The sequence below is a fragment of the Camelina sativa genome, chromosome 1, assembly GCF_030686135.1.
Source record: "Camelina sativa cultivar CO46 ecotype springtype chromosome 1, ASM3068613v1".
In the NCBI taxonomy this organism is placed as follows: Eukaryota; Viridiplantae; Streptophyta; class Magnoliopsida; order Brassicales; family Brassicaceae; genus Camelina; species Camelina sativa.
In genome coordinates, this window is record NC_141880.1 from 15,594,119 (window position 1) to 15,621,561 (window position 27,443).

At 36.6% G+C, this 27,443-nt stretch overlaps 4 protein-coding genes across 4 annotated transcripts; 2 read left to right on the plus strand and 2 right to left on the minus strand.

Moving 5' to 3' along the window:
• Positions 1-4,123: 4,123 nt before the first annotated feature.
• On the plus strand, positions 4,124-6,739 carry LOC104792750 (uncharacterized). The gene is made up of 7 exons (XM_010518974.3): positions 4,124-4,556; positions 4,750-4,807; positions 4,937-5,017; positions 5,113-5,148; positions 5,245-5,484; positions 5,577-5,718; positions 5,899-6,739. The coding sequence occupies exons 1-7, from the start codon at positions 4,369-4,371 to the stop codon at positions 6,393-6,395; spliced, it is 1,242 nt and encodes a 413-aa protein (XP_010517276.1). The 5' UTR covers positions 4,124-4,368; the 3' UTR covers positions 6,396-6,739.
• A 1,705-nt stretch (positions 6,740-8,444) lies between these two features.
• On the plus strand, positions 8,445-10,354 carry LOC104792769 (pentatricopeptide repeat-containing protein At2g15690, mitochondrial). The gene has a single exon (XM_010518996.3). It carries the CDS (start codon positions 8,445-8,447, stop codon positions 10,089-10,091), a length of 1,647 nt encoding a protein of 548 aa, XP_010517298.2. The 3' UTR covers positions 10,092-10,354.
• LOC104792760 (calmodulin-like protein 30) lies at positions 10,324-10,977 on the minus strand. Its single transcript, XM_010518984.3, has one exon. The coding sequence runs from the start codon at positions 10,975-10,977 to the stop codon at positions 10,414-10,416; it is 564 nt and encodes a 187-aa protein (XP_010517286.1). The 3' UTR covers positions 10,324-10,413.
• Positions 10,324-17,557, minus strand: LOC104708912 (F-box protein At2g16450-like). The gene is made up of 3 exons (XM_087459602.1): positions 17,478-17,557; positions 15,734-16,785; positions 10,324-12,494 (listed from the first exon to the last, which is right to left on the minus strand). The coding sequence occupies exons 1-3, from the start codon at positions 17,555-17,557 to the stop codon at positions 12,298-12,300; spliced, it is 1,329 nt and encodes a 442-aa protein (XP_087315728.1). The 3' UTR covers positions 10,324-12,297.
• Positions 17,558-27,443: the final 9,886 nt, after the last annotated feature.

Below are 27,443 nucleotides of genomic sequence, written 5' to 3' on the forward strand. Positions count from 1 at the left end.
TTTTGGAGGCTACAACATCATAAAAGTACATTCTCAAGAAGACCTTAGTGATCACACTTTTTTTTCCTTGCCACTCGGTTTTGACTGTTATTTCAGGCATAGCCACAACTCAGTCCAGTTGTTCATCAAAGGGATCAACTAATACCAACATCCTTAATTAGCAGGTGTTTACAAAATCATATGCAAATTACAAAGACCAACATGAAGATAACGATATTCAAAATATAAATGTTCTTTGCAGGTGTTTACAAACACGAACGAGTCCATGGCAAGAAAATTTGCACTTTGACACTATTTTTTCGTTGCAAATTATGCTCAACATTAAATGCTTCATTAATATTTGTAAATTTCGATCAAATTAATCAATTGTGTGATTTATTATATCTATACTATTAAAGCAGGAGTACTCGTGTACCAAATTTTGTACCATGACTTTGTTTTGGTAGTTTTTAAATAAAATGGTTAGAAATCAATAATTATTAATACATTGGTATATTATGGAATTAAAATTCTCTAACCATTCAAATTAAGTTGGATCCCGCGCAGGTCATTTAATACCCGATTAGTTGAGCCGATTATTTTTTCAAATATTTACTGTTGATTATAAAAATGAAATTAAATCTTGGCCACTGATATGGTTTAATTTAAATCATATATTTTGATTTCCAAATTTTATCAAATTGCTTGATTGTTTTTTAACTGCAAATCTAAAACAATCTTTTGAGATAATTTTGCCTAAATCTTAATCAATTAGAATATTTAACTAAGGAAAATATATACATCATAACCTGTTGGGATAATCTTACATAATAAATCAAATATAAATTTCTGAATTTTTATAAATATTTCAGGAAAAAAATAAACAAGAAAAGAAATTACATTCAATATTGAGAATTTGTTATAAATATCCTTTTTGAGCTACTCCTTTTCAAAAATACCCATTTTTTGTACATTTCATTTTTGCCCTCTTTTACACAATTATACTATGTTAAATTAATTCTTAGAATTTGTTTTTTTTTTGGTTTGGGTTCTCAATTTTATAATTTAGGGTATAGTTTTAGGAGGTAGGGTTTAGTATTTAGGGTTTAAAATTTAATCATTTTATATATTGAAAAGGGGTATTTTTGAAAATGGACACTATGAAAGGGTATTTTTAAAAAGTGACATAGAAAAAGGGGTATTTTTGAAAATCCTCCTTCAATATTTGTATATATTTTTCCTCACAGTTTTAGGAACAAATAAATAAATCCAGTTTAATTTTTTTTAAAAATAACTTATTACAATTTAAAATAAAAATTAAATTACTTTGAAAGGTATTTTAATATAGTAATGTATTCATTGTAGCCTCAATAATATAAAGTTAATTAATATATAAGATATTTGAAATTAATAAAAATCAATTCATATTTATTTTAATGAATATATATAATATATCTAAAATCAACTTATTTGTAAATACTCTTTAAAACACAAGATATGCAAGAAATATCTTTTAAAATATCTTTTGTAACTAATATATTTTGTAATCATAAATAAAAGTAATATATATATATATATATATATTTATGACAAGAAAATATTTCATGGATTACATTTGTTGTTTAAGAATAAAAAAATCATTTAAAAGAATAAAAAAGAAGCAACGAAATTTCAATTTATATTTGTATTTCTAAATAGTGATTACCCTAAAATAAGTATTTAAAACTCTAAAATTCAGTAATTACAATTGGTTGACTATATTGTATTACTATATATTTATGCAAAATTGAATATTAAAAAGTAGCTTTTTAATTTATTTACTATGAACAAACCTTCTATTGCATAATTAAATAAATTATGTGTCAAAAATGTGAGAAAATCACAAAATTTAGTTATGTTCTTATCCAAATATTTTAGAAGATAAAAATTGTCTAATAGTTAATTATTTGAAAGGGAACAGTTATGGGACATAAAAATTTTTACGAGTAGAGACGAGATGAAACAAGTCGGGACAGGACAAGACGGGATGAGACGAGATATTTTTGCCATTCTAAAATAGTTACGTATAGGTTATATCATATAAGTAAACCAAATATATTATTCAACAATATCTAAAATTTCAAATTATATAAAAAAATATATTAGCCAAAAAATTTCATGCATTCCAAATATAAATAAATTAATTATAATATATATCTTTTCGTAGTATGTTGTAGCATGGAGTATTACCTAATATATAATTAAAGAGAATGTGTGGATCATGCAAGAAGCAAATTGAATTGAATAAACGACGTGAGCTGGTCTTTTATCATTGTATATAATTAACAAAATTTAAGTTGACCGGGACTCTAATATCTTATAATTATTTCAGGAATTTCAGATAATCTTTTTTTTATATATAAATGCCAATCAAAAGCATTGAATGATTAAACATGTTCAGAATTTGTATTTGAAAAAAAAACTCGTATTTTTACGTAAAATTTAGTGATTACAAAGATTGTTGTCGTAGTTTCTACATATCGAACTTTCAACATACCAAATGTTTTTTTTTTGCGATAGTTGGCAATTTAATATAGGGTAATTTTCATAGAATAACTATGTGTAATGTTTTTCAACCAAATTTTAGCAATTTCACATAATAGTCAGAAGATTATTTTTTTTGTCAGAAGTTTCCATTCTCACTCCGGGCTGCATCGGTGGAGCATGTGATCTGGTGTAGAGTAGACAGTGTTGGACGCGAGGCAGGTATTGAATCGGATCTGGGGGAGAGATTGTTGAGCATGTCACTGTTATGTTATTGAAGATACAATATATATAGGAAAACTAATTTAACTATAAATCCTAGTTTGCTCACATCTTCAACAAAAAAGCTTTAGACGGTCATGAATTTGAAGCAAACCGCCGTTAAATGGGGACTTTGTCAATCTCCAATTCTCCATGCTCCAATTTTGGAAATATGGAAGAAGGATCTATGAACCATTAAAAGTTAAAAGGACATTAATCTTCATAATATCTTGTCGCTAATTTATTGTGTATTTAACTAGATATTCATCCGCGGTAATGCGCGGGTGAATATAACTATATCTTGTCGGTAATGCGCAGAGTCAATTTTTAAGAAAAAGATGTAATTTTTTTTTATAGACTAACTATATATATAACTAATATTTAGATTGTAATTTTAAAATGTACAATCTTACAAATATAGATATATTAGTTAGTATGGAAATTAGAAAGTATTTTGTTTGAAGTTTATTGTTTTATATTATAGTATAAATTAAATATACAATTAAATAAATAGTGATTTCTATAAGGATTTATTTCATGTGTCCCAAAATGTATAGATAGATAGATATAACTAGATCTCATGTAATTTAGTCACGTGAGTTTTTTGCTCTTTAAAATGTAACGTTCCTTATATATGTAGTAAAAAGATAGGGAAGACCTTTTTTTGTACTTCTTGTGGGAAGCGTAGACTTGTTTTATCGTCTTTGACCGTTTTTCATTTACACTAAAACTTCTATAAATTAATAAAGTCGGAACCACAAAATTTTATTAATTTATAAAGGTTTTAATTTATGGATAAATTAATATTTTTATTAATTTATAAAAAAGATTTTTTATCAGAAATTCAGAGTTTAGAAAAAATTACTGCTACTATTTTTCAAGGTGATGATGAAATTGAAGAAAATATGACGATACCTTTAGAATCAGTTACACATAAGGAAACAATTATCGCATCAAGAACTCTCTACAATTTTTTGATGCGATTTGAGAAAACAACACCAAAAGTTTTTGATGCAGTCAGAAAAATTAGAGATGCTCTCCAACATGAGTGCAAATTCAAGAACAAACAAACAACAATATATTCATATTTCACTAAATATTCTTACATATATATATATATATATATATATATATATATATACTAGTTTATTTGATTATTAATTTATGATATTGATGAGATCATATTTTTATATGGGATTTTTTAAAAAGTTATTAATTTATTATTTTATCGAATAATGTCCAAAATTACATTAGTTTCAGGACCAAAAAATTTATTAATTTATAGAAATTATTAAATTACCGAATATTAATTTATACTTATATAGAGTTTCTATTGTACTTCCACGGTAAATCCCATGACGTGGCAAACCAAACGACATCGTAAACACAAAACAAAACAAAGGCGCATTATAACCGGGGTTACACTAAACTACGCTAAGAGGTAAAATTTAACACACAACGATCTGACGTGGGTGATGATAACAACCAACGGACCCGTATCCCAAAGATCTCATCTTTCGAGTTTGGTTCACACAATTATATTTAAAAAAAAAGAAAAACCAAATCTCATTAAAACAATTTTGAGCTTCTCGCCGGAGCGGAGCTATGATCGGCGGTGGTAGGGTTTACTGGGAGAAGCAGATGGATGTTGACGGTGATGGTGGTGGATCTAACGGTGTTGTTGTGATCTTTGTTTGGAGTTCGATTAACGAGAACCATCTTTCTAATTTCGTTGATCTTTACTCTTCTCTTGGTTGGAACTCTCTTGTTTGCCGCTCTGATTTTCTCACTGCGTAAGTTCTCTTCCTCCTCCTTGTTTACAATTTAGATTTGACATACCAATTGAATAAAAAAAACTGAGTATGAAGATTGTTTTTTTAAAATTGTATAGAATCTTTAAAGATTCCATAGTGGATGCTTTTAGATAATGGTACTTAGAGAATCTTTAAAAGTGTGTTTTGTAATTTTGTCTCATGTTTTTTTCAGGTTTTATCCTGAAATGGCTCTGTCTCTAGCGTTTCATCTTCTTTCCGAACTTGTTGAGGTAAGTTCTAAAGTTAATGTTCTGGTCAGGAATGTGATAAGTTCTTTTTTTTAGTTACATGCTTATGTTAACTTGCTTTTGGTTTGTGTGTGTGTTACTTACATGTTGCTACTGCTGTTATATGTTCAGGAGCTAAAGACTAGACCATGTCCTGTTATCTTTCTAGCTTTCTCTGGTGCTCCCAAAGCTTGTATGTACAAAGTTTTACAGGTTAGTTAAACAAAGGTTTGAACTTTCAGCTAATTTTTTGGTCATCTTGTGCTGGTTTTGTGTTCTCGTGGTATCTAAATGTATTAAACGTGCAGGTGATCATGGGTGATTCTGAAGCTCAAATACATCCGGTGAGAGTTGTCTCCTATACACTTTGTTTTTTAAGTCATTAAATCTCAGCTCATGAGGTCTAGTTAGACTCATAGGTTGTTTTCTGATTTGTGAAGGATGATAGCCAGTTGGTTAGAAACTGTATCTCTGGACACGTCTACGACTCTGGACCATTGGATTTTACAAGTGATCTGAACGTGAAATTTGCACTACATCCCACCATACGGCGAATGTCTGGGCCTTCAAGACTAGTATCTTGGGTTGCTAAAGGGATCTCTTCTGGGCTGGACGGTTTGTATCTTACAAGATTTGAATCCCAACGCAGTGAGTACTGGCACGCACTCTACTCATCGGTTGTAAGTTTCCACTGTCCACTGAGCTTTCTTGATTTTGGCTTCTCAAATTTGTAGCTAACATAAGATAACTAATTATCCTTGTACTTTTCCAGGAAATTGGGGCTCCATATCTCGTTTTGTGCTCGGAGAATGACGACCTTGCTCCCCATCAAGTAATTTCAAGCTTCACCCATCAACTGCAGGAACTGGGAGGAGAAGTTAAGGTTGTCAAGTGGAAAAATTCTCCTCATGCAGGTTAGTCATGACATGTAAAATGTTATGGTTATGAAAATATTTATGTTATGTCGCGTATGCCATCACGGGGTCTCTTAATGGTTAGTCTGTTTCCTAGAGATAGCGTTAGATCGTGATTGTCATTGCTACAAAACCTGAGCTTTTTTTTTGTCTTTTTTTGCTTCTCTGTTTATTCTTCAGGACACTACACACATAACCCTATACAATACCGAGCTGTTATCTCCAACTTTTTAGAGAAGGCCATGTCAGTTCACTTACAAAAAATCCGGCAGCTTGGAGAAAGAGCTCATACGAATGATGAGATCTCTGAGTTAATATGCGACCTTCAGAAAGTTGCTGGGAAATCTAACCAAAGCCTAAGAAGAGTAGCCACTGGGCCATGTGACCACTTTTTCTTACCCAGCTCAGCACCGTATCAAAGCAACAGCAGCAACGACCCAACATCTTCACAAGAAGAACAGAGAGAAAGATCCTCCTTCCGCCCACTCCAACCAACGAGCATAAACGCTCACAGCGTTCTCGGGCAGTTCCTATTCGACTCATGTGTTCCAAAGAACATCGAAGGGTGGGATATCAGATTTGCGGGTTCTCTCAACGGCCAACCATATGCAACTTCCTCCTCCCGTAAGAACTCAAATCTTGGTTTCAAGAAACGCGTTTTCCGTTCAAGACTATGAAATCGGGGGAAACTAAGCAAGGTACGGGGTAATGTGAAACCATATGGGAAGTAGTAGAGAGATGTTTTAGAAAGGAAGAGGGATGTGTAGGATGCGGAAGATGTAAATAGAGTGATGATTACTACAACCTAACATACATGAGGGATCTACAAATGTTTGTGTGTACAAGTCTCAAAAAATAAGTCTCTGTATAGATAGACATATCTGTTACTTGTTTACACGAAAATGTGTTAATAAAACACTGTAGTATGTACCACTAGTGTATGTATTATCTTCAGTTCCTCGGACTTCATAGATTTGGTTGTTTATATGATGAAGTATAAGAGACACAAAGGATTACAAAAGACTTTTATACTTCTCACTCACTTATACTTCCATCAAATACACATATTGAAGTTTTTACACTATAAAAAAAGAAAAATATTTAGGTTCATCCGGGTGAACCTTTGTATTCATCCCATAAAGAAAGGAAACAAATTCTGTATACTTTTATTTATTATTTAAAGAAAGTTAAATATTAGATTGGTTTAGATTTTACAATTAAACGAGGTTATATATCGGTTTGGGTTTATAAATGAAAATTAATTGGTTTGGATTTTATAATTAAAACAAAATTATAAATTGGTTTGAGTTTACAAATGAGGTAGTTAGGCTTTAGGTTTTACAATTAGAACAAAATTATACGTTGGTTTGGTTTACAAATAAGGTGGTTAGAGTTTAGATTTTACAATTAGAACGAAATTATATGTCAGTTTGGGTTAACAAATGAAGTGGTAAGGGTTTAGATTTTACAATTTAAACAAAATTATATGTCGGTTTGAGTTTACAAATAAGGTGGTTATGAGTTAAATTTTATAATTAGAACGGAATTATATATCGGTTTAGTTTATAAAAGAGCGGTTTGGATATTTTTATTTTACAATGATGTATACAAATTTTATTTTCTTATTTTATTAGTGGGTGGTGAATAAAGAGATTCACCCCTACCGGTGAACCCAAGTATCGTCCAGAAAGAAAACAAAGTGTTAGTGCGATAATTAATACATAAAATAGAAAAAACATTCGTAAAATGCTTAGTTCTTGTTTAATGAAATGTTCTAATTTATAAGAAGTTAACAAGAAAACTCAAATACAGTAAAACCTCTATAAATTAATAATGTTGGGACCAAGACATTTTATTAATTTATAGTGATATTAATTTATCTATAAATTAATAATTATTATTTTATAGTGTAAATTAATAATTATTAATTTGTAGGTATATTTTTAATTGTTTAATTTTTTAAAAATTATGAATTGAGACAATTTTTGCAAAATAAGATTATAATTTTGGATGTTGCAAATTTTATGGTATTGGAATTAAATTTGAAATAATTAAAAAATATTATTGACAATGAATTACAAATATTGTAGATAAATTCACTTATACACATGACATAAATATTCAAATTTATGAATAAAAATATCAATTATCATATTTTAATAGTCTATCAAACTATCAAAATGTAAATGTTGCATATTTAGAAATTGAAAACTTTAAATGTTTTAGCTGTTTTATGAAATGTTATGAAGATACAAATATAACAATTATTTTATAGATATGAGGTTTAAGGGAAACATACTTTACTATATCAGCATATATATATATATATATATATTTACATGATTATTAATTTATGATATTATTGGGACCATATTTTACATGGGGATTTCAAAAAAATTATTATCTTATTATCTTATCGAATTTTGTTATTTTTTACACTATCTCAACTTGGGACTAGCAAAATTTATTAATTTATAGTGCTTATTAATTTATAGAGCATTAATTTATTAAGGTTTTACTGTAGTACCCAGAAAAAAAAAACTCAAAGAAGGTAAAGTTGCAATATCTTAGCCCAACTCGGCCCAAATATAAATCTTATGATATTATTTTTCTTTCCTCCTGCGAATATTCTCATCCCCAATCTCTCTCATTTTTTCCAGACTAGGGTTTTGCATTTCACAGGGTTTTAATCTTTACCACTTCCACAACCACATCCTCCCCCAAAAATGTCTTCTCTCATGGCGATTCGTTGCGCACGAACCCAAAAGATCGTCACAATAGGTTCTCTTCTCCAAGTACGTTCATCATTTCCCAGATTCTCCTCTCAATTCCACTGCTCCGGTACCCTAAACTCGCTTCCGATCAGAAACCTTAGCACATCCGCCGCCACGAACGATTACTACCAGAATCCTCAGTCTGGATCACCGTCTCAACAACAATGGGCGTATCCTCCACCTCAAAGCTTCGATTCTCAAGGTTATCAGAATCAGACGAACACTAATCAACGAGTTCCACAAAACCCTAATCAATGGAGTCAGCAGAATCCTCAGTACGGTGGGAACAGACCTCAATACGGTGGACAAAGGCCTCAGTACGGTGGTCCAAGGCCTCAATATCAGAATCAGAATGTTCAGCAAAGTCCTCAGAGTCAGTATTACCCTCCGCAGCGGCAGCAGCAGCAGCAACCACCAAGAAGCTTGAATCAGGTCCCTAACCAGATGAATCAGCAGAGGAATGAGGTAGCTGCTCCACCTAGTGTTGAAGAGGTGATGAGCTTGTGTCAGCGTAGGCTATATAAAGATGCGATTGAGTTGCTTGATAAGGGAGCTATGCCTGATAGAGAATGTTTTGTTCTGTTGTTTGAGTCTTGTGCGAATCTGAAGTCGCTTGAGCATTCTAAGAAGGTACATGATCATTTCCTGCAGTCTAAGTTTAGAGGTGATCCGAAACTGAACAATATTGTGATTGGTATGTTTGGGGAGTGTAGTAGTGTTACTGATGCTAAGAGAGTGTTTGATCATATGGTTGATAAAGATATGGATTCTTGGCATTTGATGATGCGTGCGTATAGTGATAACGGAATGGGAGATGATGCGTTGCATTTGTTTGAGGAGATGGCTAAACAAGGGTTGAAGCCCAATGAGGAGACTTTCCTTTCTGTTTTCTTGGCTTGTGCTACTGTGGGAGGGATTAAAGAAGCGTTTCTGCATTTTGATTCGATGAAAAACGAGTATGGGATTGCTCCGAGTACAGAACATTATTTGGGTGTTTTAGGTGTTCTTGGTAAATGTGGACATCTTGTTGAGGCAGAGCAATACATCCGTGACCTTCCGTTTGAACCCACAGCTGAGTTCTGGGAAGCTATGAGGAACTATGCTCGGCTACATGGAGATATCGATTTAGAGGATTACACTGAGGAATTGATGGTTGATCTTGATCCTTCAAAGGCTGTGACCAACAAGATTCCTACCCCTCCACCCAAATCATTCAAGGAAACAAATATGGTTACTAGTAAGAGTAGGATCCTTGAGTTCCGGAATCTGACGTTTTACAAGGATGAAGCGAAGGAGATGGCTGCGAAGAAGGGAGTGGTTTATGTTCCAGACACACGATTTGTTCTTCATGATATCGATCAAGAGGCCAAAGAACAGGCTCTACTCTACCACAGTGAGAGGTTAGCAATTGCTTATGGTATCATATGCACACCACCTCGGAAGACCCTCACAATCATTAAGAATCTCCGTGTTTGTGGGGACTGTCACAACTTTATCAAGATCATGTCCAAAATCATTGGTAGGGAGTTGATTGTGAGAGACAACAAACGTTTCCATCACTTCAAAGCCGGTAAATGTTCTTGTGGTGATTACTGGTAGAGCAGCGTTTTATGTGCCTTTGTTTCGGATCATGTATAGCGCTCTAAGCTCTTGCCAGAACTCTGCTACCAGTTGGGAATGGAATAGTATTTGCTACGCTGTAACAAATTTCATCTGAGCTTTTACTTGAGGTATTCAGTTTATGTACTAACTTTTGCATAAGTTCATGCTTTATATCTTATATTATTTGGTCTTATTCTGGATTCTGGAAGAACATTGGAGATTATGTCGATTCAAAGTAACAAGATTTCATGTTTTTGAAATTGGATTGAATGAAGAATGATATTTAATTACAATAACAGAGAGAACGAAAGAGGTCTGTTCAGAGGATGTTGAAAGACATCATCCTCATGAACTCTTCCATATTAACCAGTCCATCTCCATCTGCATCAACAGCTCTCACCATCCTCTTGCAGTCCTCTAAGCTACATCTCTCCCCAAGCTTCCTTAGAACTGACATCACTTCCTCTGCGCTTATCTTCCCGTCCCCGTTTAAATCAAAAGTCCAGAAAGCATTGCGTATATCGGAAGACCTAATCCCTCCGCTTCTCTTATATGCATCAGTAAACTCTCTGAAATCAATAAACCCATCACCATCCAGATCCACGGCTTTAAAGATCTTGGGCACGTCCTCGATAACCCTCTCTTGTCCTTGCGCTCTCAGCACTACCTTGTACTCAGTCTGAGATATTTTTCCATCACTGTCCGTATCAAACCTCTTGAAAACGCGTCTCATCTCATTAACAGAAGGCTGAAAAAAGCCTCCTGGTCCGGGTGAAGACAAGCCTGATGATTGTCTGTCCCTGGAGAACATCCTTGAAGGCTTCCTCAACATCTTGTTCTTAGAGAGCTTGTATTGCAGCTCAAGAAAGCTCACGTTTGACATGTTTGATTTGAGATTACCAATCTTTTCTTGGGAGAGGGATTCAGGGGAACTCTTCAGATCAGATCCCACAATTTATATACTGCAAAAAGATGATTCCTTTGGGGGAAAAGAGAGAGAGAGAGAGAGAGAGAGAGAGAGAGAGAGAGAGAGAGAGAGAGAGTCTTGGCGTTGAAGAAAGAAACCTTGCAACTTTATTCCAGGGCAACTTAGGCTTCATGTTGAGAAAAAGATTCGGTAAGGAAGAGGATAAGATTAACAAGGACCAAGGCAAGGCAAAGATGATTCCTTTATCACAAGAATAAGAATCTGATACCATAATTGTCTTGTTGCTATACAAAATTGTGTCCGTCCAACTCATCCCCTACTTGTTTTGATGTTAGTTTAACGTTAGAGAAATAACTTTGGTATCAAAAGCTGGATACTAAATTCCATTTCCACCATGCTTTATTTTTGATATGATCACAGCCAAATGACAAATCCAACAAGATGTTGAAAAAAAAAGAACAGAGGACAGATCCTTATCTACACAGGAAACAAAGTTGAAAAATAAAGCATAGATCCTCTCGCATTCAGACAGAGAACTGATAAGAAACAAAACCATGTATTGGAGACCCCAAAAACAGATAAACAAAGTAGACAGCTGACAAGATTTTTAAGACAAGACCTACTGATACAGAGAACCAAATGTTTCAACCTGTCAAAACTAAGCTACCAAGAAATTCTGCATAATTTAAGAACCATGAAGAGCCAAGACTGAGACTAATATAAACCAGAAATTGGTAGAACTTTTTACACATTGCATCTAAGTATTTGAGACCAAAGTTTCAAATCTCACCGTGAAATTAGTGTCATTGTCACACAGAAATGATAAACCCAACAAGACTTTGTAAAAACAACAGACCACAGATCTCATCTGGAAGAATCAAAGATTAAAAGTAAAGTAGAGAGACAACTAAGAGAAGCAACAAAATCATCTTCTTGATATCAAAATGAAGAAAGCTCGATCGTTAAAGAAAGAAATATCACTATATTTCTGTGCAATACAGCAACCAAAGCTTCAAGTATGTAAACTTAGATTAAATCTCCAAGCATGGATTTCAATGACGAACACTTAGATTTGAAATAAAACTTGATTTATTATAATAATAAAAATAATAAGGGATATATCAGAAGGAGGATAAACGAATAGATAAATAAGGTTGACAATAAAAACGTATGTACAGATAAGAGCACAAAATGACATGCCTAGCTAATTTCCCAATGCTCTCACCTAACTCCACTGATCATCCCTATCTTATTCTCCTTGTCCCTTCTCACTTCTTAGTCTGAATCTGCATCTGATGATTCTACATATCCTGCGCTCACCAATGGAGGATGGACTGACTTGAGTAGTTTTAAATCATTAGCATCAAAATCACCTGCGTGGTTTACAAAAGTGCGAACGCTAAAACATTTCTTAAAAGTTTCACCAAAACCTTGGATCTCAATACGTTTGTTGATGTCCAAATCGGTCACAACTAGAATATTTAAGTTCGGTAAAAGGATGGTCGAAGTTTTCTTCTATTAATTGGTGTCGAAGCACAAAAGACGGGTTACAATACAACTTAGACGAGTCAGCAAGTAATGAACGAGTTTAGAACAGACGAGTAAAAGTGGACGAGTCTTCAGATCCCTTTCTTTTAACCTTTTAACGGGTGAAAAAGCCTCTTTTTGGCGAACGCCGTACGCCCGCTTTTATAGGAAACTGTGTCGGTTCGTCCATTACAAAGACCAAAATACCCCTTCCCTTCCTGAAGGTTTATTTGGGCCTTATCATGGGCTGGGACTTTTGTTAGGTTACAGGCCATGCGAATGTCGGTTGGGTCGATTCCTTTCATGTCAGTTACAGTCCATGCGAATGTCGATATATTTGTTTTGAGAAAAAGGATTAGCTCGCTTCGCATGACCGGGGTTATCTCTGTTCTGATGTTCACACACCGTTTCTTGTCAGTGTCGTCCAAACATATTTCTTCTGTCGCAGCGACGCCCTGCTGAATTGGGGTCGGCTTTCCGTCGGTCGGTGACGAGCTGTCGTCGCCGACCCGCTGCTTTGATTGCTATAACTTCTTTCCCGTGCGAATCCTGTGTTCGATCAGGAAGCAGTCTCTTGCACTCTGTTGGTTTCCGCACAGCGTATATATACCTTTCGGGGTTGGGAATTTGACGCACTGATGATACGTCGATGGTACTGCTTTCATTTTATGGATCCACGGGGTCCCAAGGATTACGTTGTAGATGGTAGACTTGTCGATGATGGCGAACCTGAAATACCTGACCATGGTTCCCACAAAAATTGGCAGATCGATGGTGCCGACTGACATGATATGATCCCCGTCGAAACCGGTCAAAGAATGGCATTCTGGTTTGACATCACTCTTTCCGATCTCCATTTGTGCCAGGACATTCCTGAAGATCACGTTTACCGAACTTCCGGTGTCGATCAAAATTCTCGTGACCTCGCTTTCGCCGATCAGTAGTTCGACGACCAGGGGATCGTTGTGCGGCAGATCCAAACCTTCTAGGTCGTTATTGTCGAAGGAAATCGTTGCGTTTTCGGAGCTGATTTTTGAAGGCCACGACTTCCTTGTTTCAGCCTACTTAGTATAGTCTCTTATTGACCTGACCGAGTCATTACATCCTGTTAATCCGCCCATGATCATGTTTATTCGTCTTATGGTTGGGGGGCGCTGGTCGGCTTGTCGGTCTGGTCGTTGCCGTTTTTCATGACTGATGGCGCCTGGAGCTTCCATTTCATCTTCGCTTTGATCGGCGAAGGTTTTGGAATCCTTGACAAATTTTCGAGCGATATTCTCAGCTTGCTTGATGTCGCTGTTACCGGGCCGGGTCGTCTTGCTTCTGTCAGATTTGATGACTATCGTCCCTTTTTTGTATCGTTCCATCAGGATCGTTTGGAGGTAACGACATTCCTCAGTCGCGTGGGTGGCACTTTGGTGATAATCACAATACTGGGTCACGCTGCTCTCTCCTCCTTCCTTCCGGATGTATTTATTTTCGCCGATCGCAAAAGTTCGACGAGTTCGATCTTGATTTCTGGTAAAGTGTTGTCGTGGCTCGACATATTCGACTTTCGGAGCTGTGATTACTGGCTGCTTGTTTCGCCGGAGTGTTTCTTGGCGTTGACCACTTTCTCTTCTTCAAGCTCGATATGTTTCGCGGCTCGTCCCAGGGCGTCAGCTATGGTTTCCACATGAGTTAAAGATAGCTCTTCTTTAAATCGAGACTCGTACCAAAGTGCGTTCTTGAGTGCAATGATAGCAGTCGCGTCTGGGATTGAGACGTTGACGACGACCTCTCTAAAGCATCCAATAAAAGACCGGAGTGATTCATTTCGTTGTTGAGTCAGGACGTATAGGTCGGCATGAGAGTTCTTGTTTTCCATTAGAACAGAGAATTGCTTTAAAAATGCAGTTATCAGATCCTTGATACTATCGATTGACCCAGATGGGAGTCTTGAGAACCAGCTTAAAGCGGTTCCTGTCAAATGCTCGGCAAAGACCTGGCAGGCTCCAGCATTGTATTCCGTCGGGCTGAACTGTAGAGGGCCGAGGGATACGCCGAAGGTAAGCAAGAAGTCTCGCAGATCGACCATGCCGTCATAATAGCCCAACCTTGGCTTGACTGCACGTTTTACCGCCGTAGTAGCGAGTCTTTTAGACAACGGGGTTCGTTGCGTTGCTTCGAGCATGAGATCCACTTCAGGTGCTTTACTTGTTGCTCTATGGAAGACTGTTACCATTTCTCTTGAATTTCTTTCAGCTCGGTGTCCTTTGTCCCATTGTCTCGCTCGTCGACGCTTGGGGCGGGATTGCGCTCTCGTTGACCTCCTTGTACACTTGTTTCTAGCGTCGTCCTGGCTGGGATGAAACTTGCCAAATTTTGCCTAGTGGAGTGGAGATGATTGATCTCGTCCTGTGAGTTGATCTGTGCTGTAGTCAGCGCGTCTAACCGAGTGTTAGTTCGTTTTTCTTGTTGGTCGAGACGCATCAGTATCCCGCGAAAGAGCTCGTCTATGCTGGAAACGGGTTGGCTGCTGAGCAATGCAAGCTGCGCAGGGCTCGGCGTTGGCTCTTTGGTCGCCGGGCTGGTAAAGTTTGTCGCAATGACGAACGTCCCTGGGCTCTCTGTCGCCGCAATCTTTCTTGGGGCGTCCGGAGTTGGGAGTGTGGTTTGTTCCCCTTGACCCGCCGCTGGAGTGGTCGTTCCACCTGACGAACCAGCTTCCTTACTTCCTTCTTTGATAACAATAGTCATCTCGTCTAGTTGTTGTAGGTCCGTTCTTCAAACTTTCAAAGAAGATTTCGACTTGGTTCCCACCTACCTGGCGCGCCAAATTGTTGATGTCCAAATCGGTCACAATTAGAATGTTTAAGTTCGGTAAAAGGATGGTCGAAGTTTTCTTCTATTAATGGTGTCGAAGCACAAAAAACGGGTTACAATACAACTTAGACGAGTCAGCAAGTAATGAACGAGTTTAGAACAGACGAGTTAAAGTGGACGAGTCATCAGATCCCTTTCTTTTAACCTTTTAACGGGTGAAAAAGCCTTCTTTTGGCGAATGCCGTGCGCCCGCTTTTATAGGGAACTGTGTCGGTTCGTCCATTACAAAGACCAAAATATCCCTTCCCTTCCTGAAGGTTTAATTAGGCCTTCTCATGGACTGGGCCTTTTGTTAGGTTACAGGCCTACCCCTAACAACGTTGGAGTGTCTTCGTTTCAGGATTGAAATAGAAAACATAAAACGGTTGGTTAGATCTATACTTGCGCATCGAAAACACTATTTCACCCGAAGCAGTCGCTCCAACTACGGAAACGTGACGACGGAAGAATCTATCATCGGTCCAAGTGTATTCATATTTCGACCATTCCTGTTTCCCAACATCCTCTAAAACCCACACACGTAACTCATTAGTGGGATCAGCATCGAGACGACGATTCTCCATATGAATGTAGACATCCGAATCCAAATGATACTTCTCATAAATGTCTTCATCATCCTCCCAAAAAATCACAGCTAATTTGCCCTTGTAGTTTATCAATCGACAAAACCTTTCTACATCAATAAAGGTGAACTTTTCAGACCTAACATCAAAGCAAACTATCATATAATCAGACGTCATAACATGAGCACATTCCGACGTATCAGCCAAGTAATACAAAACCCCATTGATGCATACCCCATCACTCTTAATATCATGTCGTAAGGGACATTTGATCCTTCTCCACATCAAATCTCCATCTTCTTCAAATGTAAGAATTTTATGATGACCAGGACCAGATGGATAAGCCATGGACAATGCTTTGTATTGCTTTTCAATCGGTTCAAACCCGAAAAAGCTATAAGCCTTTCTGTAGGTATACCGATAAGGTAAGATCGCATACCGTCCCGTGATGGGGTTACATATCACAGGTCTAGCTTGGTATCGATCACCATACATATAGAGCAAGCCAGAGGCGTAGCCGCATGAAAAATATTTTAGGTTAGTAAGATGATTGATCCGTACTTTGTTTGGAGAGAATCGCACATAAAATTCGGCGGCTGCTACAAGGGTCGACGACGATGATTGCTCATATGGATACTCAAGCTGAGGTAGCGAGAAGAAGTTCCACACAGGGACGTCTACTTGTTTGTTGCCGTTTTTTGCGATGGCGAATAAGAGGCGTGGCTTAGCCAAGGACCTGGTCAAGAACAGCTCCTTGAAACATGGACTACTCAACATTGATGCCCATCGCTTTGACACGCAACGAAACCTCACGACCGACTTTGAAGGCAATCTCGACAATATCTCCTCCAGGATGTGATCATTAGTTGATGATATGGGAGATAATGAAAACATGATTTGCGATCCCACGGAGAAAGAGATATATAGTTAAAAACTTAGACCTAGAGAAACCTAGCAACTAGCAAGATACCTTAGCTACCATTACAGTTCCTGAATATATATGTTCCGATTTTAGTCGGTTAACAAAATCGTACGTAGCACCATAGAAATACTTAATAAGAATTGTATACTTAATAAAGTACACAACATTTTCGTTGTACGTAGATACCTTAGTTTACATATCACAACATTTTCGTCCATTTATCATCTAGATCAAACCAGAGGCGTAGATACCTTAGTTTACATATCACAACATTTTCGTCGTACGTAGCACCATAGAAATAGATCAAACCAGAGGCGTATCTATGTTGAAAATATCGTCGGAGTCTATTATGAAGGATCTTTCGAGGGAACTTCACATGAAATTCGGCGGCTGCTAAAAGAGTCGACGACGACTTTTCGTATGGGTTGTGAAGCTGAGGCAACGAGAAGAAGCGCCACTTATCATGTTTTACGATGGTGAATAAGAGGCGTGGCTTAGCCAAGGACCTGGTCCGGAACAACTCCTTGAAATATGGACTAACCAACATTGATGCCCATAGCTTCGACACGCAACGAAACCTCGCGACTGACTTTGAAGGCAGTCTCGACAAGATCTCCTTGATGAGATCAATCGATATGAGAGCAGATGATGAATTCATGATTTGCGGATCGAACGAATAAAGAGATATATTAAAAACTTGTATTTAAGACCTACATAAACCTAAACCTAGCTATATATACACGACACGTACTAAAGAGACCTAGTTACCATTATATTTTCGTGAATATATTTTTACGATTTTTTAGTCGGTTAAGAAAAACAGAGATGGGCTAATTTAACTTGCTAGTGAGCTGCCAGCTTCGGGCTTTCTTCTTTAAGCGTTACGCTGCCGTTTTCGTATCTTGGAGAGCTAGTACACCTCGTATCTGGTAAGATCTAGATGAATTAGGGTTGTGATTAATATTAGGATTATTTGAATTGGGAATTGTTGTCCGTAATTAGGGTTCTTTGAGTCAGTATGCAGCCTATGTTGATGTAAGTTTTCTCATCTTATGTTTTCTATGATTGGTGTGTGGGCTGTATGTATTCAACCAACCGGGAGTATTTTGCATTGGAGGTTAATGCCCTTGGTGCTCAAAGAATTGGGGTCACCAGAAGCAACTCAGGTTCTTCGCAGGGTCGTGCCTAGACTCCCGGAGGCCTAAGGCAAAAAATAAAAATTTATACATTTTCGTGATCAAAAATGTTATAACTTATAACTAAAATTAGATATATTTTTTATAATAAATTATAGATAATTAGTACTTTGTTTTTAATCTATGAAAATAAAACTTTATGTTATATACTATAAATATATAATATTATACAATTTTTAAATCTATTTTCTTAATTAACACTTTATATCTACGAAAATACAATAATTTTTAAAAGTATATATTGTAAAATACTAGAGATAAATAGAGATACTTTTTAATATATTAAACAAATTTTTGAAACTTAAGAAAAAGAACATTGAAAATATATATTTTACTAATATATCAAATAATTATTTAAATTTGGGGACCAATTAGAAGGCTAATAAAATCTTAATATTAGGGGGCCTAAGGCAAATGCCTTTTTTTTAACTCATAGGCACGGCCCTGGTTCTTCGGATTTGCAACTGGTTTTACTTAACCGTTTGATCGCTACAGTCTCTCAAGATTCCTTTGTAAGTCGCAGAGAAGTTGCTTTTTCTGAGAAATACTGTGTAGCGGTTTCAACCTCTTCTAGGCTGAATCAAAAGCTCTGGATAACTTGTTGAGAAAAGACACTGAGGTTCCTATTGTCTGAAAGTGGATCCCAACCTTTGGTATAAGAACCATTGTTCGTCCTAAAGCCTCCTCCTACGGAGTTGTTGAGAGCTTCTGTTTGCATCTACGATAATGCGTGAACAAGAGGATGCTAACAGCGGACAAGGTAATGGTCGAGACAACCAAACCGATAAGGATCCCACCTTGTTGGGATTTTGGAGGAGCACTACAGTTTGTTCCATTACAAGGTAACCGGAGATTAGCTGATTTTGGTATATCCCGGGATGGAACATCGGTCACAGTTGCACCGAATGGCTTGGGTCCAACATGAGCTGTGCCATTGCAAGATTTCAAAGAGGAGAACTCAGCTCCCCAGGCACAGCTCATGTTGGACCCAAGCCATTCGGTGCAACTGTGACCGACGATATTAGATAAATTATTAGACAGCTGTCTAGTACAATGCAAAGGGTCCAAATAATTTGGTACTAGACAGTGAGTGTGTTGTCGATGATCCAATAATTTATTGAACTCTTTGCATTGGAGATGGTCTAACTGTCTTGCCGTTTCAGACTAATAATTTGATACTAGACAGTGAGTGTGTTGTCGATGAGAATGGTGGATGAAGCCATAGAGAAAATAAAAGAATTTTTGGTTGAAACTTGTAACTGCTTTAAAATTTCTAAGTTTGTTATCAAAAAGTCGAATCTCAAAGAGTGTTTCGATGCATTGTGCAAGGGAAGTTGAAGAAGTTATTGGGATCATGTAGATTTTGAAACTAAGCCTACAATTGTCACTTTATATCTCGAATATTGGTTGGTTTTAGTAATAATGAAAATTTGGAGTCAGATTTTGCGACGTTTCACACTTAAAGCACATTGATTCATGGTTTGTTTATGGAGAACAAGATTAGAAGCTGATATTCTTCTAACACTACTTGCCTCATGGATTTAGGCTACCGGGATTATATTAAATATCATAATATTTTAAGAGGCACCTGATCATGTTCTAGTGTTGAGACTGAATATTGTAGGATCGACAATGTTTTCTCTGAAGCTAAACTGACTTAGCAATATTAACCCTTTTATTACAATATGTGTCGTTTTCTTTATAATATTTTGGTATATTTTTTTTCAATTGATTGTATATGACATACATTATATTATTTATTGCGACATGTGTCATTTTGTTTTTAGTATTTTAGTGTATTTTTTCAATTAAATTTATATGATATACATTATATTATCTCTACTATTATTTGTAAAGTTGTTTAACTAATAAACATTTGTTTTGTAAGAAATTACAAGTGTATGCCATTGGATTTATGACCTAATTAATTTGTTTTTAAAAAAATACACGATAATTTGAAAAGATATAAAAATCATATTCTCTCTTTATTCCACTGTATTAACTACATATTCGAATTTTATGGCTATTTCCTAAACGGAATTGCATCAAATATTTAATTATAAACAATCATTCAATCATAACAATCAAATAATCTTCAAATATCTTATAATCTTCCTTAAAACTTTGGTATCATTCATTCCACTTTAAAATAATTAAAAATAAATAATTAAAAATACTTAAATGGTTGATCTTATCTAAGATATTCTGCTTTCTCTCCAAGTTTTTCAACAGACGATCTAACATAATATCACAATTATCTAAGTTCTCTATAAATATAGAGTATCATTAGCTATTTTAACTCATCAAGCAATCAACTTACTTTATAGTAAAAAAAAAATCTTTCGGCAACTTTATAGTAAAAAAAAAATCTTCCGGCATCGCTCGCCTTCCACAGCGGTGATGGCCGGTTTTGCCGTCGGCGCTTCTTTGCTGCTTTTGATTTTTTTTTTTGTTTTTTTTGTTATGAATAAAATCCCTCCACTTTCAATTCGAATTCATATCCAAATCTGATTTTCTTGACCACAAATATAAGATGATGGATGAATTGAGATTCGATAGCCGGTGGTTTTGATTCTGGTGGTTAGTGTCAGAATCAAAGGATGATGAAGACACCCCTTAAAGAGCAATAATCATTTTTTTAGTTATATGATTTTCATGTTTGGTTTTCTTTCAAACGGTTAATTGTTATACTTATGTTATGCTGCAAATTACAATTTTGAGATCTTTGGAAAAATATGACGAACATCATATGATGCATCATCCTCTCCACTAAACTTAAAAAGGTACAAATGTTACTGTCAGAATCAAATGTTACTTAATCAGTTAGTCGTACTTAAAAAATAAGGTACATGCATCATATATAATGTTCTTATATAATGTTTTCATATTTATACTTATCCCCAGTATCTGCGAAAGCTGTGCTTGAGAGCTACTTCCTCGTTGGTATTCCTTGTTTAGCCTTAGTTGGGAAATGAAAGAATCCCTCAATAATGCTTCCGACTACTACTAATTTTATATCTAAATTCTTAAATTAATTTGATTTTGAATTTTGCACGAAAAGTTTGTTGGATTCTCTTCTTTTAATTTGATCTCATCTTTTGCGCTAAAAAAATTGATCTCATCTTTCAAGAATGTGATGTGCCAATGATTTTCCTTTATTCAGTCATACCCTTATTACATTAATAAATAGAAAATAATATAAACAAGATCTATAAAAATTTATGTTTTATATATTTTTCAATCCATATATTCAGTATTTTTTAGAATAATTTTTTTTTCACAATATGTAGTATGAATTAAAAAACTATAATTAATAATAAAAACATAATTGAAAGTAACAGTTTTTTTGAAGTTAATGAGAATCGTATTAATTAAGATGTGTATTCAAATAAATTGTTTATTCACTAACATAACAAATATATTTAGATTTGTTTACAAAAAATAAATATTCGATTTTATATTTAAAGTCATTCTAAAACACTTTTAAGATTTATTTATAATACATTAGTAAATATAATAAACATTTTAAAATGGGTATTTAGGGATCAAGTAATGAATTTAATAAAGGGTCGGATAATATGATGGATATTAAAAAAAATGAATACTTGATATTCAACATTTACCCTGAGGTAATAAAATTATATTACTCTTTACTCGATCCTAAGATTAAAGGTACTTTTCCCGAGACGGAATGAATATGGGTAACGAGTATTAGTGGATATCCTTATACAACTAAAACGTATAACCCTAAATCAATTTATGAACTTGATGAATAAACTAAAATATGAAAATAAACTATTATTTTCATAATTTTTAATCCTAATTTTGTTCATATCAAGGATTTAATAAGTTGATATTAACTTGGTTTACAATTTTCGCTGACCTTGGTTTTGTTCCAAATCTTATGAGTTATTAAATAAAGTTTTCCCGAATATTTGGATCCTACTTTTTTGATAATGTAGTTATTATCAATGTAAACTTATATGTTACTCAATGTTATCGATTGTCAAATAAATTGTCTGTTACTCAATCTCACCATTTCCTATATAAATAACACAATTATTGATTGTCAAATTAATTATAAAATATTTCATAAAAAATAATATAAGTATTTTTGAAAATATTTTGAGAGTTTTTGAGAATTATGATTTTTTTACTAACTAAATGTAAATTAAATATTCAGATGGCGAATTCATGTATTTCGTCTAAATGTTTTAGCCAAACTTTTTTTTAATAAAAGTTCTATAATGGATAATTATTATAGAGAACAGTTATGAGGAGACATAAATTTTAGATTAAAGTACAAAATAAAAAATATTGACAGATAAATTCAAGTATTAAGCTTTCACTAATTTGGATTAGGATTGACTATACGGGTATTTTAAAAATAATTATATAGTTTTTGAAAATTATAATTTTTTAGATAATTTCGACTAACTAAATTAAAAAAATTAACGGAGAACTCTGGTATTCTTTCTAAATTTCTTACCCAATCTCTTTTAGTAAATATTGTCTAACGAGTAATTATTTAAAAGAGAACGAACATAAGACAAAAAATTATGAGGAATACGGGACAGTACGAGATGAGACAAGAAGAGATGAGACGGGACAAGATGAGATGAGTTAGGAAGTGAGGGAATGGGACGGAACTGGACGTGCTTCAAGTTCTAGAGTAAATATGTCTAGGTTCAAATTTTTTTTAATTTAAATGAAAATTAACGCACATGTGCTATAACACTTGTGTTAATATAATTTTCTTCATTTTACGAATTCACCATTTATATGAAAATATTTTGTCCCATGCTGTAGCACGGGTTACTACCTAGTTTATATTTAAGACAAAATCTAATTTGATAGTATAGATTATAAGATGTTCAATTTATTTTTAATTTGTGTAGCATATTTTCTGTCCAAAATAAGGATTTTCTCTTCTATTTCTTTACTTTAATAGAAATAATTAACATGATATTTTGCAATTTGATTTTAATTAAAACAAAAGTAGATTTTTATATTATATAATTTTCTTTGCTTGGAACTCATATAATATATTATTAGTTATTGTAACTATTTATATTTGCAAAATAATAAATGTATTTATTTATGAACCTTCTCACATATTTTATTAAATTTCATATTTTATCACATATTTTGTAACTCTCATATTAATTTGATTAGGTTATTCATAGAGAATATGAGAGTTGATTGCATACTAATTCTTTAAAATGTAACAATTGATTGCATATTAATTATTTAAAATAATAATATTTTTTTCTTTAATAATAATAAAGTAAGGTTCTATTTTGACAAATTGTAAGAAGTTGCCATGTCACACTCTCTTTTTACAACATGCGTCATTTTCTTTATAATATTTTTGTATAATTTTTCAATTGATTTTATATGATATACATTATATTATTTATTGTGATATGTGTCATTTTACTTTATAATATTTTTGTATATTTATACATTATATTATTTATTACGATATGTATCATTTTTCTTTAATATTTTAGTGTAATTTTTTTCAATTGACTTTTGAAACAACCCTTCCCTGTAAGCTTGGTCATCGACTGTGCCATACTCGCAAAACCCAGAACGAATCTTCTGTAGTAGCCCGCCCATCCCAGGAAACTCCTGATCTCAGTGGCACTCTGCGGTCTTGGCCACTCCCTGATGGCTTTAATCTTCTCTGGGTCCACTAAAACCCCCTCCGATGAAACAATATGACCTAAGAACCCCATCTCCCGCTGCCAGAAACTGCCCTTACTCAACTTAGAAAATAACTTCTGCTCCCGCAGCTTCTTCAGAACTGCTCTTAGATGAACTGCATGCTCCTCAAATTTCTTGGAATATACCAGGATATCGTCTATGAAAATGATGACAGACACGTCCAGGAACCTGAAACATGCTGTTTATCAATCTCATAAGCGTTGCTGGCGCGTTCGTCAAAACGAACGGCAACACCACAAACTCATAATGCCCATATCTCGACCTGAAGGCAGTTTTCCTAACATCTTCTCATGTATCGGGATATGATTGTAACCCGATGCCAAGTCGATCTTGGAGAACCAAGTAGTACCCCTCAACTGATCCAACAACTCATCAATTCTTGGGAGAGGGTACTTGTTCTTCACAGTGATCCGGTTTAGACTCCGATAGTCGATACACAAGCAGAAACTCCCATCATTTTTTTTAACAAACAACAATGATGCTCCCTACGGTGAACAACTAGGACAGATGAAACCCTTTCTCAGTAAATCCTCCAGCCGCTTCTTCAGTTCTGCCATCTCTGCTGGAGCCATCCTGAAGGGCGCCTTGGAAAACGGCGTTGTCCCTGGTTCCAACTCAATCGTGAAAGGGTCAGACCGAGATGGTGGTAACCCCTGCAACGACTGGAAGACATCCTCAAACTCCTCTACCACCCAAATACCTCCAACAGAAGACTGCACTACTATCTCCAGCATCGAAATCATAACCAGGTAAGCCTCACGCCCCTTCTCGATCATCTTCCTGGCCTGCATGGCCGAGATCATGAGACTCCCCTAAGTTGGTCTCACCCACTTTAAAAACCAACTTTCCTTCGGGACGCTCGAATACCACTCTACCCCTGTATCAGTCCAGATGTATCATGTGACGATGCAGCCAATCCATCCCTAGGATGACATCATACAACTCAACGGGACTGATAATCAAATCTGTCGACCTCGACTTCCCCACGATCTGAATATCCACGTCCCTCGCCCGGCCAAGGACTTTTAGGAGCTTGCCTCCCGCAACCCTGACAACTCCTGATCTCTCACCGGGAACTCCTCTAATATTGGCGTTCTCAACGCACTACGGGGTAATGAAGCAATGGGTTGCTCCAGAATTAAACAAGACATGGGACGTAAACCCTCCCACCGACAAGGTCCCTACACAAACCTCATGTGCTGAGAACCCTAACATTCTATCACAGGGGAAACATTATTAGATCTGAACTACTGAATTGACCAAGTGTGAGTCTCAGAAGGTATACATGTGATCGATCCGGCACTGGTGCCACCGGTCTTCACGGTCGAGTACACCCGCGTCATCAGCTCGATCCGCCCCACAGGCTACACACCCAGCTGCACTATTGGCTGCCCTCTAGCCTGCACCGCCTCTCCATCTACTGCAACATGGGGACACGAGGCTTGATATGCCCATCTCCCTGCAGTGGTAAGAAACTCGGGTATCCGCCCGCTGCTTGACCCTCTATGGACAGTTGACCACTTTGTGATCCGTACTATCGCACGCGTAGCATCCCGCACTACTCGATCTCTGAGTAGCTTCCCACTTCCTCTTGGTTCCTTGCGCTGGCTTGCCGCCATTGTCGGAACCGCTAGGAAACTGAGCCTTCTACGACTGAACCACCAGACTAGCTGTCATCACATGAGCTTTCATATCCTACTCTATCTAAGCTGCGACCTCAACCAACTCCGCTGTCGAGGCATAACTCCGCCCTCTGCAATGGACCCGCAAGTCGTCCTGAAGCACACTAAAAAACCTCCGGATCTGTGACTCCTTGGCCCATATACAACAAAAGCCGACTAAAACTCCATATCCAGCTCACGAACCGAGCGAGACCCCTGCATAAGCTGCATGAACTCTACCTCCATCCGATCTAGTGCCTCCTGGGTGTATCGCCTCAACCGCCACCTCTCAGTGGGCACCATGTCCATTCCCAGTCCATGGGCCCACCTATCTTAATGGGCCTCAAGTCTTCTCACTAGTACCGTGAGCCATCCATATCAGACGGTCAGTTTGCTACGTCGGTGAGGTTTTGAAGACTTGTTACTGTCCCTACAAATCACCAAATGATATTTTCCCGTGTTTTATCTTCACTCGCATAGTTTCGACAGTCATTTTCCAGAAGGTCACCCATCTTGAGACTACTCCAGTATAAGCACGTTTAATTGTGGAGTTCTCTCAGGATCCTATTCTGAAAAGATAAATGCCCTTTGGTGACATAGGTGGCCAAATCAATTCTTTTAAACCTCTCCGGAAACCAAGGTGTCATAATTCACCCCCACTAATAGATCACAACGTCTTCATTGCGCACCAAGACCGTCACCCCCGATGGTGTGAGCCTACTCGAATGCCCACTCGTCTTGGTTCAGCTCTGATAACACTTGTAACTCACTGACCGCTACTTTTCAGTGGGCCCCATGTCCACTTTCAGTCCATGGGCCCACTTTCTTTAATGGGCCTCATGTCCTCTCACTAGGCCCGTGAGCCCATCCATATCAGATGGTCGGCTACGTCCGGGAGGTTTTTAAGACTTGTTATCGTCCCTACAGATCACCACATGATCGTTCCATGTGTTTTGTCCTTACTCGCACAGTTTCGACAATCATTTCCCAGAAGATCACCCATCATGAGACTACTCCAGCATAAGCATGCTTAATTGTGGAGTTCTCTCAGGACCCTTGACTGAAAAGATAAGTGCACTTTGGTGACATAGGTGGCCAAATCAATTCTTGTAAACCTCTCCGTAAACTGATACTCCTTCTGGGAAATGATTGTCGAAACTGACCAAATCAATTCTTGCACATCGAGGAAAGTACTTGCGGTTGAACTCCTCCACAAAGTCAGCCCAAGTCATGTCCCTCTGCACTCTCCTGGTAGTCACCGATCTCCAACACACATAAGCATTGTCTGCCAGGTGATGGACCCCTATGTCTACCCGATACTCCTCAGGACACTTGAGAGACTAAATGTTGCGTTCCAGCCTCGTCCTCCAACCATCAGCCACTCTAAGGTCGGTATTGCCTGAGAACAACGTCATACCGATCCTACTCATCTCCTGCAGCATAACGACATACTAAGAGTGAACACCTGCTCCAGTATCCCTCATTCGGCACCTCCACCGCAACTGGTGGCACCACTTGAGTTTGCATCAGGACGGCTCCCGCTAACTGCTCCAGCACCTGTGTCAACAAGTCCACAATACAATCATCTCGACCAGGGGCTCCACCTGCTGCGACCCCCACACCTGGAAGACCAGCACCACCGGCCAACCCGGCACCGATACCGCCCCCATCGGCTCCAACAGCTCCTACGGCCCCATCGGTACCACTACCAACCACACCCAATGATCCCTCCCAAAATGCCTGTGACTCGCTGACGCCCTCCGCTAACACACTCTAGTCCATAGTCTCTTTGACAACTGGGCCTCTACCCCTACCACGACCACGACCGCATCCACGACCAGCAACAGCTCCGCCTCTAACCATCTGTATCACCACGAACAAAAAGCTAAGCAAACAAAAACGATCCTAGCTGCACAAGGAATACAACTTACCGTGGAATCACTTGAAGGCTCGAAGA

Excerpts from the sequence above, each read along its gene's own strand:
- LOC104792750 (XM_010518974.3), top strand. The coding sequence starts at position 4,369 with ATGATCGGCGGTGGTAGGGTTTACTGGGAGAAGCAGATGGATGTTGAC. Across the intron at positions 5,149-5,244 it reads CTGAAGCTCAAATACATCCG|GATGATAGCCAGTTGGTTAG; the intron begins GTGAGAGTTGTC and ends TGATTTGTGAAG. Across the intron at positions 5,719-5,898 it reads GAAAAATTCTCCTCATGCAG|GACACTACACACATAACCCT; the intron begins GTTAGTCATGAC and ends TTTATTCTTCAG.
- LOC104792769 (XM_010518996.3), top strand. The coding sequence starts at position 8,445 with ATGTCTTCTCTCATGGCGATTCGTTGCGCACGAACCCAAAAGATCGTC.
- LOC104708912 (XM_087459602.1), bottom strand. The coding sequence starts at position 17,557 with ATGAATTCATCATCTGCTCTCATATCGATTGATCTCATCAAGGAGATC. Across the intron at positions 16,786-17,477 it reads CCTTCAAAGTCAGTCGCGAG|GTTTCGTTGCGTGTCAAAGC; the intron begins GTTTCGTTGCGT and ends GTCGGTCGTGAG. Across the intron at positions 12,495-15,733 it reads TGAAACGAAGACACTCCAAC|TTGTGACCGATTTGGACATC; the intron begins GTTGTTAGGGGT and ends TAAATATTCTAG.
- LOC104792760 (XM_010518984.3), bottom strand. The coding sequence starts at position 10,977 with ATGTCAAACGTGAGCTTTCTTGAGCTGCAATACAAGCTCTCTAAGAAC.